The sequence below is a fragment of the Vanacampus margaritifer genome, chromosome 16, assembly GCF_051991255.1.
Source record: "Vanacampus margaritifer isolate UIUO_Vmar chromosome 16, RoL_Vmar_1.0, whole genome shotgun sequence".
Taxonomy (NCBI): domain Eukaryota; kingdom Metazoa; phylum Chordata; class Actinopteri; order Syngnathiformes; family Syngnathidae; genus Vanacampus; species Vanacampus margaritifer.
The window spans coordinates 14,311,031-14,328,063 of NC_135447.1; the positions used below are offsets into that span (position 1 = coordinate 14,311,031).

The 17,033-nt window shown below is 39.1% G+C and overlaps 1 protein-coding gene across 4 annotated transcripts in view; it reads left to right on the forward strand.

Annotated features, from left to right (window-relative positions):
* Positions 1-2,628: 2,628 nt before the first annotated feature.
* The window catches only part of med13a (mediator complex subunit 13a), a 113,962-nt gene continuing 99,557 nt past the window's right edge, over positions 2,629-17,033 (forward strand). For 2 of the 4 annotated variants that reach the window (XM_077546572.1, XM_077546573.1), the window contains exons 1-2: positions 2,629-3,252; positions 8,124-8,228. In XM_077546572.1, the coding sequence (XP_077402698.1) occupies positions 8,154-8,228 (75 nt within the window). In that variant the 5' untranslated portion in view covers positions 2,629-3,252; positions 8,124-8,153. The remainder of the gene's footprint in view (positions 3,253-8,123; positions 8,229-17,033) is intronic. The other 2 variants (XM_077546574.1, XM_077546575.1) reach the window with 2 other exon arrangements.

Below are 17,033 nucleotides of genomic sequence, written 5' to 3' on the forward strand. Positions count from 1 at the left end.
GAATGGTAGCAGCCACGGAGCATGTCAAATCAGTTGCCAACTCCAAACTATCTTGTTTTGTCTTGTCCAATATTAGACAAACAGTTCTGCTAGGACAGAAAACGTTTCTTCATGGCATAAGATAACAGAGGTAGAGATAATGATAGAAAACAATCAGCAGACCTGATAGCAATCTGGTACACATATTCTTTCCCTATGCAAAGACAACTGGCTGTTTAACACTCTTATACAAGATAGTATCAGGCTACAATTGTTTTCAGATCAAATAGAGGGAAAATAAAAGATGACAGTCACTGTAAGTGATTACCATTCACTTTCCTGCGGGGAGATTTAAGCTTGAGAAAGCTGCTCAATCCCTCAACGAGGATCAGATGGGATCATAAAGCTGATATTGCGGGGCCGCCGAGATTGCTCAATAAGAGCACAAAGTTCCCGTTGTGCATTGTAGGCTACTCATGATGGCATCATTTATGATGCATATTTAAGAGGGATAATTTGAAAAAGTCATCATTCAGTCATCACATAATTAAGTAGAATGTTTGTTCAGTTTTTTTGTTTTTTTAAGAACATACAAATCTTTGTATGGAGAGCTTGTTTCACAACAAGTAAATGAGTTCTATTCATACCCAAACAGTACATGCTGCTATGTTTGTAGATCCTTGTGGTTGTTGAACTTTATTTGCTTGTAATAGTGGCTTGTGAGTTTATGTGCATGCTTTCCATGGGTTCTACCTAACACTCTAGCTTCCTAGTTCTACCACAGAGCAAAAACTGAATGTGGGTGTGAATGGTCTCTGTCAGATCTGTGACTGATGATCAGATGATCAGTTCAAGGGGCACAGGACAAGCAATATATATTTAGTTGGTGTCATCATCATCATCATCAACAAGTCGTAAATTGTATCTTTTTCAACAAATACTTGGAAGACTCTAATCTCTTGTGCTCTGTGACATGTTGTTCTCTTAACTTTCCAGACTTCCACACGATGTTGACTCTACTTCACCAGCAGTTTTTCAACTTGGCCAATCTATTTGAGCATGCTTTCACTTTCAATAAAAGAAAAAAAAGAAACAAGAGAATCTGCATTAGCGATATATGCTAGTTCATTGGAGCATGACTTAAATAGTTATTGCACAGCATCCATGAAGCAGTAATTATAGCATTAGCCATACACTGTGTTTTTTGTTCAAAACAACTTTTGTCGAGGTGCCCTTGAGCAAAGCACTAAACGCACCCCTTAGTGTTGCTGATTGCGCCATAAACAGATTGAAATTTGTTATGATAAAATCTAGTTACAGGACAGGATGACACTTTTGTTTTAACCATTTGGGGGATTTTGTACATCATTGGCTTGCTTTATTAAAAGTTAATTAATTATATTCCACAGTGCGATAGAGCTCTGTGTGTTGGTGAAATAAACAATTAGAACAGATTGCACTGGCTGCAATAACTGTTTGTATTCATGGCCTATAAAACAAAATCCCAATGCAGTACGCACATTAGTCATGCAAACTCAACTGGACAGAGATACCTGCAATTATTTTTCATTCCAATCATGGCTTTCCTCCCGGCGAAACGTGTGACTCAACCAGCTAATATCGCTACCAGAAACAATGTGTTTGCATAATTGCTGCCCTTGGTGGCAAACAAATGAGAGACAAATTCTAATTTACTGTGTCAAATAATGAGGGGCTTGGCAAAAAAAGAAAAAAAAGTGAGCAGCTGAATTGATTTCTGCTGTGCATCACAGTTTAAACATAGATGAGTTATCTTGAGGGAAATTACAAGATCCCACTTGTAAACACTGCAGCGCGACACACGGATTATTAAGTAATTATCATTATTTACCTCATCCTTCACTATTTGTAAATATAGAAGCGTTGGTGATGATAATACCGAGGTAATGTATTTTACCTTGACTTTGAATTTGCACAACGTGTTCTGTTCCCCTTTATTCCATTAACATTTCATTCAGGGTTTTTGTGTTCTAAACCTCCTATGTTTGTCTCAAACATGAAAACAAGGCATGCAGTTTCCCTGTCTTTACCATTAGATTGATAGCTTTGTCAAATCAGACCATATTGAGTGATTTAAATGAATGAACACAAAACAAAGAACTGATCGATGCATCTCGGGTGCACAATTTCAAATGCAGATGCAACATCACATGCGCTAGGTGGTGCACTGTGTAAAGTGAGCAACTTTATAGGATTTGATATTCAGTATCGAAATCTGTTGCTCAGTAGCGCCACTCGCGCCGGCCAAGTAGCAACACACACCAGCGCTGTGTTGTTACAGCCCTCATGACCACGACAGTGTGAAGTTCGCCAGAGTCAGAAAACATACGCATAATCTGACTTTCAAAAGAAAACGTACAACGACGCTAGACACCTCGAAGCAGCTTGCTATATCAATAAGCTTATGTTGAAATTATGAAATATGATAAGGACGGTTGGTGTTATGTAAAAGTGTTGTTTTATACAATTAGATTGAAAACACAAATCATTATGAAGGAATGAATCTATACCCAAATTTATTTTACCGGAAGTTGTAAGAACCTGTCATTCGAATAGGGTGAAGTGCCGCGAACTTGACAAATCTTTGACCACGAATGAGCCAATCGGCTGTGGAAGGCAGAATTGTCCCTGTGGCCGCCATTAAAGAAAGGAATCCATGAATTCAAATGGAAACCAACAGGAACCGAGACAGAAATCATGATCGTAATCATTGTTCGAATCGAGGCGGATGCCATTTTTAGCGGCTTTTACGGGGATGTATTTCGCTTTTAGAATGAATTTTGCCGCGGAGGAGTGCGACGGAATATTTTTTATATTTTAAGCTGAGACCGTTTTTAGGGCTAAGGGGGAGGGGGAGAGTTGCTTCTTTTGCTCTCCTTTTCTTTTTTTTGTTTTATGAACATTTTTGCCTCCTGGAAATTGATTGAACTTGGGATGCTTTTGAGATGTCGCCCTGAAGACCAACATAACCTATTTTATCCGCTTTTAAACCCCGGCGGGTGAACTGCAATTGGAAGGTTGTTAAATGAACTATCATCCAGTCAAATGTTGCAGAAATTATTACTCGCTGATTAAGCTTAAACATCTCAGAAAAGACAAATCTGAACATTGCCCTTTTATTTCCCGGGAAGTGAAATGATGGCGAGTTGGACCACGGAGTGAAGAAGGATGAGTTCTTGTTTTGTACCAAACGGGGCCAGCTTGGAGGATTGCCATTCCAATCTATTCTGTCTGGTAAGAGATTTAAAACTAAAGGAAAGCAGCCATTTTTAACTAGCTGAGCAGCGGCTAAGCTAACGTTAGCTCAGAGGCATCAGTTTGATAGCAGCTTAGCAAGGCTTACGGCCCGTCGAGCTGACATCATTTCGGGACAACGAGATTTCCCACTCAGCCAGTGTTGCAAGATAATGTTTCCTTTGAAGAAACACCTCGACTCGTCTCGTGTGTCACTCACCACGCTCGTTACTACGCCTCCTCTACCGGATGCCTATTTACTAAACTGTTGTGGTCTCGCCACTTGCACGTTTAGTGTTTTATTTACATTATTTGCCAAAGTAAACATGGCAACACATTAGCACGGAAATGAAGTGTGATGGGACAGCAAGCGTCGCTCTGTGTCTAAAGTTTCACTTTCTCGGACTGTATTTCTCGCCCCAACGTGGTTGTTGTTAACTTGTTATGAACTATTTCCATAAACTTTCAGCAAGTGCCGACTGACACAAAAAGCACATCCTGCTGCTTTAAGTAGGGGAAAATAATCACTAAAAATACTTATTTTGTTGTCGCGTGAGTGACATTGGTTTGATTAAAAACTTGGCAAATTCTAATATTTTTTGTAGTCTGTCATCATGTTCGCAAGTGGCTTAATCTCCTCCAGATTTTCCAGTATTCACACCAACTAGAACACTGAGGCCCCAGGCTGATTATTATATAATCTATGGCATGCATTTCTAGACAGTACAAACATCCAGGTTGCTACAGTTCCCAGCTTTTCTTTTGCATACTAAAAAGCTACTGGGAGTTGTCTTTGGCATCCAATGTGTTTATCTGTCTCTCAATATCGTTTCCCCTCATCGCTCGTTCTAAGTTGTGGCAATGTGTTCCCAGTTGACATTAGTCTAAATAGTTCAGGGGTGTTGCTCCTGTCGTTGCTTTCTTGGCTGTTTTGTGCACAGTCAACAGCAAATGGAAAAAGTCTTGCTCTCTGGCTGGTTATTAATAATGATCTGTATCTAGTTTTGTTTTGCGGCTAATTGACTTGTCTCTAGCCTTAACCGATTTGCTTGTAAATCAGCGACCTTTTATGCGCTTCTGCAAATGTTCTCATTGGACGCTGCTGTGTTTGAGTTCTTCCTCCAGAGCTGTAAAAACCGCAGCCAAATGACCAGTGACCAGAAAATGCAAAAGTGTACAGTACTCATAATATTCCAAACAATGTAGTGCTATAATAGCACCGTCTTTTACCACCAATTGACTCTGCTCCAAAGCTGTCCACCCCCAGACGATAACATTTCATTGCAAGAAAATCCCCACTCTCAGTTCTACTCTGTTGGGCATGCGGCGTGCACTGAACTCGTAATTACAATGTTTATGGCAGCACTTGAAGGCAGCAATGGATAGTGGATACAGTGGACAGGCGAGGTCCAGGCTGGGTAGATGCCTGTCTGGCTGACATTTTCCTGCACACTGCGACTAAGCATAACACCACTACTGTTATGACCCGCGCACAGAACACACTCTGCTTTGTGGTTTCATGTAGAAAGAATGCATGCACATTGTGTTTCCCCCTCCTCTTTAGTGAGTACGGTACTTTTAATTCAGCAGGATAACGGTACAGTACTTACTATGACATCAGTGTCTCAGCTTACTTAGCAGTTTGTAGAATCAGGTAGATATTGTATGAAAATGTAGTTGTTTAAGCTATTGTCGAACTTTGGAGTAAACAAGGAATGCATGTGGGCATGATCATTTCTTTAGACAGCAGTCTAGTTAAATCAGAGCCTCACTGTTCTGTAGTTTGTGGTTCAAATCTCAGCTCAGACTGTCCTGTGTGGGATTTATATGTTGTTTCTTTGCTTGTGTGGGTTTTCTACGTATGGGCTTCCGCCAACATTCCAAAGACATGAGTGCTAGGTTAATTGAAGACTAAAGATGCTGATACTTTACGTTTGTACTTGAACTTGGGGGAAAAGAATGCTCCGATACTATGACATAGATATTTGAGGGTAAACACAGAGGACCGCATTTTGTTAGGCTCTACAAAATGGATGAACTTTGCTGTTGATGACGAAATGAATGAACTTATGGTGGCATTGGTGGGTCAGTCGGCAAGTACTAAGTTTCTCGAACCCAGTCGTCTGCTCCACTCTGTGCTGCTGATTTAAGTTCAGTGGTCAGTGCATCTCAATTGAAGAGTCTTGGATAATTTGTTTGTCTAAATGAGCCCTCAGATAAACTGGTCACCAGTCCAGTATACCGTGCCTCTCATTCAAAAGCCAGCTGTGATCCTAATTAGGCCAAGCACTATATACATTTGAAAGATGCATGATTTAAAATACCATATCTTACAACAAGAAACACTACACCCTCATACAATATAAGCATTCAAGCATACAATTGAATTGAATCATTTTCGACCCAAAAATGCATACAAATACAAGGGGAGAAGAGTGAAACTTGGTATAAAGGGGGGCATCTGTGACACAGTTTGTTAAGCGTCACCTGTTGCTCGTATCATCATGAAAGGCAGGAAGGCAGCTGTTTGAACGCACTGTTCCCCTACTGAGATTTGCAGCAAAGTGGCCAGAGGGAAGGTGAGCAGCTGGCAAAATCAGGTCGTAACCCTCAAGTTTGCGTCTCTCCTGGAAAACTTATTGCCTGTATACAGTGGATTTGGCTTGAAATCCCCATATAGCGGTGCAGTGTTTGAGACACACTTGTGCACACAGCATCATTGTTAACCAAAATAATATAACCAATCATAATAATGTCTTATGTGTGGCTCATTCTTATCTTTATAACAATAAGCTGCAATGAACTTTACTGTGGAAGTACAGCAGGAAATTTTGAAGTTTTTGGCCTTGTACTTCAAAATCAGGCTCAGCAAGTTTCTGTGTGTTATTCAAATGAGACAACTATGCAGCTTTACAGCTCACTTTACGTTTGTGTCAATATGCATGCAGTCTTTACACATGTGTTGTGATCCTGTATGCTTCATCCCAGCAACATAAAAGATAAGATTCATCTTAAACAGTCACCAGATGCCAACTTTTGGAGATTGCAGGGCTTGTTTTTTAGGTATTGTAGCAATAATGGCTTGGATGTACTGTGTATAGCATCTTTGAATGAACCCTAGGACGCTTAAGTATTTGATTTCCTGTAATAATTGTATTGATTAAGTTGTGGCTTTTCATTCATAATTAGGACATCAGTACTGTGATATGAATCATTTTATTCCAGTTATTTTATGACAGCTGTGGTTCCTGTTTGAATGGATCAGGTTAAATCTTTGAGTGCTGACAGGATGTGGTCAGTGGCTTCCATTTGCCTCACATGTGCACTTGCACTGTTCACTTTATCAGCAACGAGCAAAAACAAACAGGCATGTCAGTGTTTTCTCTTTCAGCCATCGCCTGATACGAGGCCGACCGTGTAAAATTCTCACTTCTTGTAGTGTGGAACTGCTTACTGTGCTTGGATGTCTTACAACTTACGTTAAATATATTATTCTGTCAAATTTTCCATATAATTTTGCTGGGAACGTTGTTTTTCAGGGAACTTTTAATTTGCAACGAATTCACTTAAAAATGATGACAATATTTTTGGATGTTAATTAACTTTGTTATTACATCCAATTGAACTAACTAGTAGATAAAGTCTGACTGATGGATCATATTAGTAGATGCAGTATTTTATATATTTTTATGGGAAAAATATACTCGGCACTGAAGAAATGACACTGAGCTACAAAGTAAAGCAGCCAGTGTACAGCTTGTAAAACAAAGTAAATCTTCTGTTCCCCTCACAATAGCTCTACACACAAGCATTGAATGTTTAAACCGCTAGCAACAAAAGTGAGTAAACCCCTCAGTGAAAATGTCAAGATTTCAATATTCCATATTTTGTGTGACCACTATTATTTACCTGCTCTGCTCTAACCCTGGAGGGAATGGAGTTCACCAGAGCTTCACAGGCTGCCTCTGGAATCCTCTTCCAGTCTTTCAAGAAGATCTTGCGTAACAGGTGGACTTTAGAGACCTTCGGCTCTGTTTTCGTGTCAAGTTCAAGTCTCACACGAGGCACTGTTTTCATCTACACGGAGGCGGGTTAGTGTTTGTATTATGACACTCACAAGCCAGGCAAATGTGAAGGGTTTTTGCACCAATAGGGGTGTGAACTGAAGACATTTTTTCCATTAAAATAATTGGAAATAGAATAAATCCATTCCAGAAGTAAGTCGCCTTTGCGTGCAGCTGGCACAGACGTCCAGTCAGAAGTGGACTGCAGAGTCAGTCTCAGGCACGGGTGAGCACATCATGGTGTTAAGAGCCTCCTGCAGAGATGCCCAATTACTTGGCTGCACCACAGTTGCGGTGGGACCGCCGCAGCGCATTCCCCGCCCGCGTAGCGAGAGCTCACCAGACTCTGCCAGAACAGCGACACTACCCAGGGTTGTCTCATGGCACAACCATTTGCACTTGGGAGCACTTGAGCAACCCCCCGCCCCAAATATGCATTTTGATTTGAAATGCTTGATGCATGGAGCTAAGGACGTTCACGCTAAATGACTTGACTTAACTAGCATAGTTCGTGCGTCAATGTTAGTTCAAAACATTACGTTACTACAAACATTGGTCGACACGAATTCAAATACATAAATAATTTTAAAGCAATTTTTTGGGCAACCGGAACCAAGGTTTGGCCATTTCCATGTATTTGTTGCTACAGATGCACTTTTCCAGCCAAAAATGAAGTTTTATGTAATTGCTGCGAATTGAGCTGGCGGAACATGACAACAGTGCGACCAGTAGGTGGACGCCTGCTTCTAGAGGTAACAACACAGATCCGGTGTTTATAAAGTATTATTTTTTGGCTTTGATGGACAGGGCAGCTGAAGAAGAGACAGGAAGGAGGAAATGACATGCAGGAAAGAGCCACTCGGCATGGGATTTGAACCTGTTTCCGGCTCCAAAGACAAGCCTCGACACGTGGTGGGTGCTCAATCAAGGGAGCTAAGCACCACCCAGCTTTGGTGTTTTAAAGTGAATTAACACAAATTGTAAGCAGCCATCGAGCAAGTGTAAAGTGACGTGATTATTGTGGGAAATGTGAATGAAAGATAAAGAGCAGGCAAAGCGAGACAGTCGGGGGCTGGATCTTTTATTGTACAGTATTTATTTATTTCCCTCTAGCCATCTGAGCAGCTAAGTCAACTGGGCAGTGTGTGTGTGTGTGTGTGGGGGTGGGGGGGTTGGGGGTAATCGATGGATTAATCAATTCTAAGAAATGTTTGTTAATGACAGCCCTATTTGAAAATTCGTACTGGAAACAGATTTGTTCGTGAACATGGCTGTTTGTGAACCCTAGGTTACACTGTATATACAGTACACGTAAAGCATTTTTAGACTGACGATGTTGCACGTCAACATTCTGCGTGAACAATCTGATAGGAAAAAAGTTCAATAAACTGACACTGTTGTTTACTTTGCACCTCATTTAGGAAACACTGCATAACACAGACTGCCTTAGTTGACTTGCTCTGTTTTTTTGTTTTTGTTTTTTTGCTTTGCGGCTTAAAAACTACATGTAACACAAATATTCTCAAAGTTTATCCGACCAGACGACTCAAGCAGATGCGTCTGGATTTACTTACAACAAATTGAATAGAGTTATCCAAAGTGCTTGTCTGGCTGTTATCCACATACGATCCCCTAAGTATTCTAAATATGTAATTTAGCCAAGTTAGATATTTTGAGCGGTGCCGCACAATTCTTGATCCCTCCAGGATCTGCACCGCCTATTTCTCAGTGTCATGTGGGACAGGCAAGAGTCCTGATATGACCCTGCATAGAATAAGCAGCACAAAAAGACGAATGTGCTGTGTGTAATTCAGAAATAGTACTTGCATAGGGAATACAGTATCATAGTGCCTTTTAATATTTTTAAACCAAACATCAGTGGTTAAAGAAAACATTTAAACACAAGAAGTACAACCGTAGTGGAGCAGTAGAACTTGAAAGGCATAATGCACTATTACCACTCAAAAATCATGAAATCGACAAAGCCTTTGATAATAGGTAACTAACATCTAGCTAGAGGGAGGTTGTCTAGTTAGTAATGGCAAATGGTCAAACAGTTGAGCTCGCTCCCTTTACTTGTGGCGACAGAAGCAATCATCTGCCGTTTATTGGCAGTTGGCAAACATCTTTTGATGTGCATTACTGCCACCCGCAGTTATGCACATCAAAAGATGTTTGCTACTGCAATGTGTTAATGCTTCGATGCTGGCCAAAATGAGCTCTAATGACTCATGTGATATGCTGACATCTTGTGTTATGCGATGGTTTAACTTCCCAAACTGTTAAACTTTGGAGACTTCCTCCCCTCCTGAAAAGTTGATAAAATTCCAAATTGTACAACCTTTGGTGACTTTAAATCTTGTACAGTACCACTCTACTCAACATTGTCAGTTATTTTGTCATATTTATGTAGTGCTCATAATGCACGAATAATTATGGGAGCACAGTCAGCCCTAAGTAAAAAAATTTAGGGCCACAAGCAGAACAATCCACAAAATGATTCAGGCTCATTTTAAGGATTACAATAGTATGTTGTATTGAGGAGAAAGTCAGCACTGGCTTGTCCTGTTTGCCATTGTTCATTTACAAGAGTTATGTCAGGGGTGTCAAACTCATTAGCTCAGAGGCCACATGGAGGAAAATGTATTACCAAGTGAGCCAGACTGGTAAAAAAAAATGGTATATATCTTAACTCTTTGACTGCCAGACGTTTTCAGAAACGGGATGTCGCCAGTGCCAGCCGATTCAAGCATTTTGACTGATCTTTCAAGGTCCACAGAAAATTTTGTGTTTGGACTATGGAAACACACATACTACCAAATGAAAGATTGAACTCTCATCTTTCATCAGAAAAAAAAATTGTTTCTACCTTATTCCGTTCTTCAGTAATCAAAAATAGAAAATGGTTAGTTTCACCGAAATGCTCTGTTTTGAAACAAAAAGCGGAGAAAAAGAGCTTTTTGTGAAACTATGTTATTTCATGCACTCTAGTTAATTGTACACTTCTTTTTGTCCATGAATGATGCCACAAACACCTAAATAGTGCTTTACTTCTGTAAAACGCTATCACCAACAATGAAAAAGTTTGGTTGCAAAATATTTATTTATTTCCATTCAACAGTGTAACAATTTGACAAAACAATTTCGCAAACTATTGTAACAAATGTGTTTTGGCTTTCCTCCACCCGTTTCAAAAAAAATAATAAAATAAAATTGGATGACGTCTTTTAACGTCATTGGCGGCCCTCCGTAGGTTTTTACTTGACGTCTTTTAACGTCCATGGCAGTCAAAGAGTTAAAAACAATTGCCGTCAGTCATAAACAGATTTTAGGTACTGTACTTTGAGGCTATCCCTCAGCCTGAGTGATATTGCTCAATTTTGATTGAGCAACGTATTTTAACTGCAGTTGCTGCGTTGCGCCATTATGGAGGCTTTATATCAACAGCAGTGCACAGGAAAGACCTGAAGTAACAACCGAAGAAGAAACAGTTTTTTTGTTTTTTTTGTTTGTTAACTTTATTGTACCGAAGAAGAAACAGATCATGGAGCAACCGTTGCACACGGCCACTTCCTGGTTGCGAAGCAGACTGGTGGCTCCAGCCATCGACAAAGATTAAAAACACAGTATATACAATAAACATAACGGTGTTACAACAACACTGAACTATATTTACAATTTAATATGTACTAGTGGATGAATTTGTAATGATTGTAGTAAATAGAAAAATAAAAAATCGCCGGTCGCGGCCAATGGCACAACACCGGGCCATCCATTTAAATAAGCTTTCAGCCAGCCGCAGCACGGAGCCTTCCTCGGCGCTCGCTAATAATAATAATAATAATAATAATAATAATAAAAAAAACTTGGAGAGTTTGGTGCAATACTGTCAGCCGTAACCAATGACAACAAGGCGTAGCCACGGACTTTCATATGCACAGTCTGTCTGAGCCGCTCACAAAAAGTGCCCCGTTGCCTTCGTGGCTGCTGGACTGTTGTAAACCACAGAACCGCTGAACCCCCATAGTTGCTTTTTCGTTGTTGACCCACTTCTGCTCAACACTTAGAATCAAAAGACTTCTCATTGAAGCTACTCCGGTGTCAGTACCAAATGTGATAGGGTTGCCAGATTGTTTCGGAGTCGCCTAACAAACACGTTACGCTACAGGATTAACCGGAAATTATCCAGTTGACGTCAAACATTGGAAGGAAAATTTTAAAGATGTAATTTAAACAACAGAATATACGGAATGAAATTGTAAAAACGTAAATAAACCTAAGAATATTAACGCAAGATATATTGAATAAATAACAAAATACTGTAGATTGAATAAATGATAAATACACAAATTAATTGCCTGAGATGTGACGAATATTGCCCGTTTAGATTAGTTAATGTGTTACTATTATCATTAAGACTGTTATTGTGATTTGTGAACAGCTAAAGAGCAAACCAAACCGAATTGAATCGCAGCTGTACTGACGTCACCGGCAAGCGCGAAGGCGCTTCGATCTATTTGATTATTTATTCAATCTTTAAGTAACTGCTTTTATATTCTTAGCTTTATTCACGTTTTTACAATTTTAGTCCATACATTTTGTTATTTCAATGACATCTTTAATATTTTCTTTCCAATGTTTTGACGTCAACCGTATTTTTTTTTCAAATAACTTTATTGAACAATTGTAAATGAAAAATTCCAGCTAATTCTATAGCGTGACGTCATTTGTAGGCAACCCCGATACAATCTAGAAGCCTGATCACATCTGGTATCGACACCGACATAACTAGGATGTTGTGATGCCGCAAAAAAACAAAACACGGCCGTTAAACAGGCCTGTTTGTTGGCCTCATGTTTCTATCTTCAGCTAGCCCGTCCAATAATACACGGGCAACAACTGCGTGCTAAAGATGTGTCATAGCTGGTTCGAGGACAACGAACAGCAACATCTCAAGACACTTATTACCTTTGTAAACACTTCACTTGTGATACAACATCCCAAGTCTCATTCAAGTGGTGAGTGATATATTTTTAATCTGGCAAACTATGTCTTCATACGATCAGTGGCACTGTTTGGGGACGGCAATAAGTAAACAAAACATTCTAAATTGAGAAAGTGCATTGCATAAATGTCAGTACAGTGTACTGTATATATTGTAATACTGTACTTTTGTTATCCTTTAAAGCATTAATTTTAATGTGTTCAAATAAATGAGCTAATTTGAATGGTTTTAGTATGAATCATAGCCAGTTGTACGGTATAAAAATGCTTAATATGAAATCATCACAAAACGACCGGGCCACCACTGCAAATTCTTTTGTTGATACCCAGAAACATCTGCAGAGTGAAATTTTCTGATAATACCGGTACTTGCATTTCTGGTCTAGATATCAACTTGACATTTTTAGTATTTAAGATGTAAATGTATATTTATGGTCTATGATGTGTAGACATTTGTACAAAAAACATGAATCAAAAACACCGTAGTATTTATCAGTAATATAATGAAAATGCTGTGAAAATGTGAATGTTTAATTTGCAAGTCAATTTACGTGTGCACCCCTAAATTTTCTCATATTAAGTTAGGGGTTACTGCAGCCCTGATATGTGCTAGAAATGGGTAAACCACCATCAGCGAGTCTGCCCACTAATGGATAGTATAGTCATCATTCATTTGTCAAGTAAGACTTTGAAGAGGAGGCATACTTTAAAACAGTTAGAATGTATGGCATCTTTGAGTAAACTTTGAGTATCATTTAAGTATCTCGAGGCCGGGCCTAGTGGCCTTTTTTTGGGGAAATGAATGAAAATATGGTCACCCTAACTTTGACAATGTTTAGAGCTTGATCAACTTGATCCCATGTCATAAGTAAATATGAATTTTGCTCATGTTGTCTGTTTCTTAGTGCGTGTTTGCGCTCCCATGTCGCACACAGAACAACTTTTGCTACCACGTGTCTATTTTACATGCTTAAGTAATATGGTCTTGCTTCTCTTTTGTTTTGAACCTCTTCTAAATACAGTGGAACCTCGGAGTTTGAACGTCTCGGAACTCGTACAATTCGGACTTCAACCCAAAAATCTGAGTATAAAATGCCTCTGAGTTTGAACTCATTTTCGGAGTTCGAACACCCAAGCAAAGCAAGCTAAGATGAACATACCTTGAAAATGGGTAGCCGAGCGATACCGAGCAATGCCGAATGCATCACATTGCTGAAGTTGAGACGGTGCACTGCTCATTTCCAGTCAGATTGTGAATACTCCCTGAGGTGCTCCATACTTGCGAGTGCATTTTGATTTTTCCATGACAATTCTCTTCGCCATGGGCCCAAAGAAAGACAACAGTGCCGGTGGCAGCAAAGAAAAACATATTTGTACGAACCACAGTGGAATTAGGAAGGAGATTATCGTGACGTTTTAACTACCATGACTACTTCTGTAAATACTGGCATGAGGACCCCCCCTCCCCCTCCCACTTGGCTGTTCAACAATGTGCCTGACATTAAACAACGCACGGAAGGACCGCTGAGTAGTCTAATAATATGCCCAATGTAAAATACACAAACTCAGCACCGAACTAAAGCTAACATTAACATAACATTTATCATCCACTGATGCCATCACACCACAACAAAAAAGATTAGGTATTTTTTTATTGTTTAAATACTGTACTGTATTGTAAATGTAAAAAAACATAAATAGAAATTAAAATAGGAATTTTCCGTTTTTGGAGCTTGGGAATGGATTAATTGCATTTACATTATTTCCTATGGGAAAAAATTCGGAGGTTGAATAATTCGGATTTTGAACACTTCGCAGGAACGAATTATGTTCAAACTCCGAGGTACCACTGTATACTTTGTTTATTGCTTACTGTCAGACATTGCAAACCCGTGCCGATTTCGAAATGATACCTCCTTAGTAAACTAGCTTCTCTCTGCAGTTATCAGTGTTAACAATGGAATACCAGCTTGTACAAAAAACAATTTAATAATACTAATTTAAAGAATATCACATTTACAGGCCTCAGAAGCTCGAGTGGATAAAAAAAAAAAAACTCATTATCCTGAATTTTAGGGTCAGAAAGCGACCATTTAGGGGCAGTCTGGAGCCCTAAGAACTATTTTATCCTCATATGTAATGGTATGCTAAATGGTTGCTCAATCTGAGGCCCCAGCGAGTTCTTTTCCAACAGTCCTTAACCTCCACCCCCCACCCTCCACCCCCCACCTCCCACCCCCCACCAGCACCATCATCACAACTAACACCGCAAATCTCCCAGCTTATCCCGAGCTAGGAAAGACCACCGCTTTGGCACAGCCACAGCTAATAGCTTGTTCAGGCCCACTGCTTTCGCACTTGAGTTAATATATCCCCTGAATTATAATGGATTAATTGCTGGAATATACAGAGGGACAGCCTGCTAACTCATCCTGAGCGGCATGAGAATGAACTGGCTGGATTGGCACAGATCACTTAAAATGTGAAAAGATAGTTGATGGTGGACATAGCTGAAGGAGATGACATGTCATACGTGTGTTTTGATTTTGCCAGTGTTAAAATAGACATGGGCTGTTGAGCAGCAGTGGGACCTTATGTCCCATCTTTAGCACGTACTGACCCAGCTGGTGATATACTTGATATGTTTTCAATGTATGTTTTCTTCACTCTGTTAAAGTCAGACTGCATTTACAACTACAAGCGCCCATAACACTGGCCAATAATGAGGATTAAAGTTGTGTTTCTGGTATTTATGTTTAGAACGTATTGTTCACAGTAATATAGATTTTCCGCACCCTGTCTCACATGTTTAATTGTTTTTGTTGTTGTTGCTAGGCTTACCCTTGGGTTCTAGTGATTGTTTTAAGTAATGTAATATTTAAGTGATTTGTGTTTCCCAGCAGGCATTGGATTCATAAACATCTGTTTGCCACAAAAATTTTGTGTGCACGCTGTGCAGAACTAAGGGATATTTTATTTGGCTCATATTCAAATTCTGCATTTGTAATAGGACTTGATATCGCAGCAAGTGATGACATATTTCTCCCATATATTCACTGTTATTCAAAAGACATTTTTGAGCAAAATTACAGCATGTCATGTTTTTTTGGGGACTATAATATGTTCTATAGTCTAAATATGTTGTTACGTTTAATATTGCGTTAGTGGAATATGAGTTAAGCAGCAAAATACAGCCGTTTTTAATCCATCTCAGGGGCGGCCATTTTGCCACTTGTTGTCGACTGAAGATGACAACAATGTTGCTCAGGTCTCAGGTAACAACCAATCACAGTGCAGCTTCAGAAAACAGGTGAGCTGTGATTGGTCATGTTTAGACTAGTGAGGTCACATATAACATATCATTGTCAAAAAATGTTTAAGGTTGAATTGCAGTTTAAATATTGTCAAAAAAGATGTTTTGTTTTTGCACTCATCAATGAAGGGGAAAAATTTTGAGATTCATGACATTTTTCCCCCCACATAAAACAATACCGATTTTGCATCTTTGACTATTGGCCGTTATTGATCTGTTATGATATCAACATGAATTATACATACTTTTTTCTCAAGTGTTTTGTTGTATATCTATTTAAAATAATTCTTCAATCAATTGATTTTACTTGAATAGAGAACATTTGTCAGAGAACATTAGTAGGTATGAGACAAAATGTCTCGCTTATTATTTATTATCCTACCGGTAACCAATAGTGTTACATAAAGTTTAACTTAACTCATTCACTCCCAGCCATTTTCACTGAAGCAACACCCTTCACTCCCGGCTGTTTTACTGGATTTTGACTGATTTTGCTAGGCCCACAGAATATTCTGTTCTATTGCTATAAAATAGTGGACCCTACCAAAAGAAAGATTAGAGTCTCTTCTTTCATCAGAAAAAAAAGTATATTTGTATTTGTTTCCGCTTTGCAGCAATTAGCATTAGAATATAGCTAAGTTTCATCATTATTCACAAATCTGTTTAATACAGTGGGGAAAATAGCATCCCTCTTCAGTTCAAAGGCTGCATCAAACCCTTCTGTATGCTCTAGCATTTAAAAAAACATAAAAACGTATAAATACGTCTTTGTGAGCACAGTAATATTTAAAATAGAACGTATTTATGCGTTTTTTGGGAGCAAATGAGTTTAACATAAGGACATTCTACAATTAAGTGGAATAAATAAAAAATTAACTAAAGACGCTAAAAATCACCTAAATATATCCAATTAAAAGTAATTATACTTTTTAAGGGCAAAATGACAATTCAAGTCCACTTCAGTTACTAATTTTATTTTATTCACTGTCAGTATGTGGCGAAAATTCATCATCTGTTTTTTTGTGATGCTGCTCCAATGCGTGATGAAGTTGGTCATATGAAAATTTGCCACTTCTATGCCACCATTAGAAGCTTGTGCATGAGAAGTTTTGCACTCAGCTGCAACGTCTTTTTTTCTGGCTTTAAATTAAAAATACTACCACACGGCCAACATCATTCTTAGTTATAGCTCCTTTGTTAGCACCTTCGATTCAAAGTTGTTGCATGATGTTTGTGTGATCACTGGCCTCTGCATGCATGGATACCGGAAGTAACTGCTTTATGAGAGTGCTGATATCGATGATTTTAAATGGAGTTTTATTTGTAACTCTTCCTGACCCCACCGGAGCAGTTATTTTTAATTGTAGACTTTACCCTTTAGTTGCAGGTTATCTCTCATA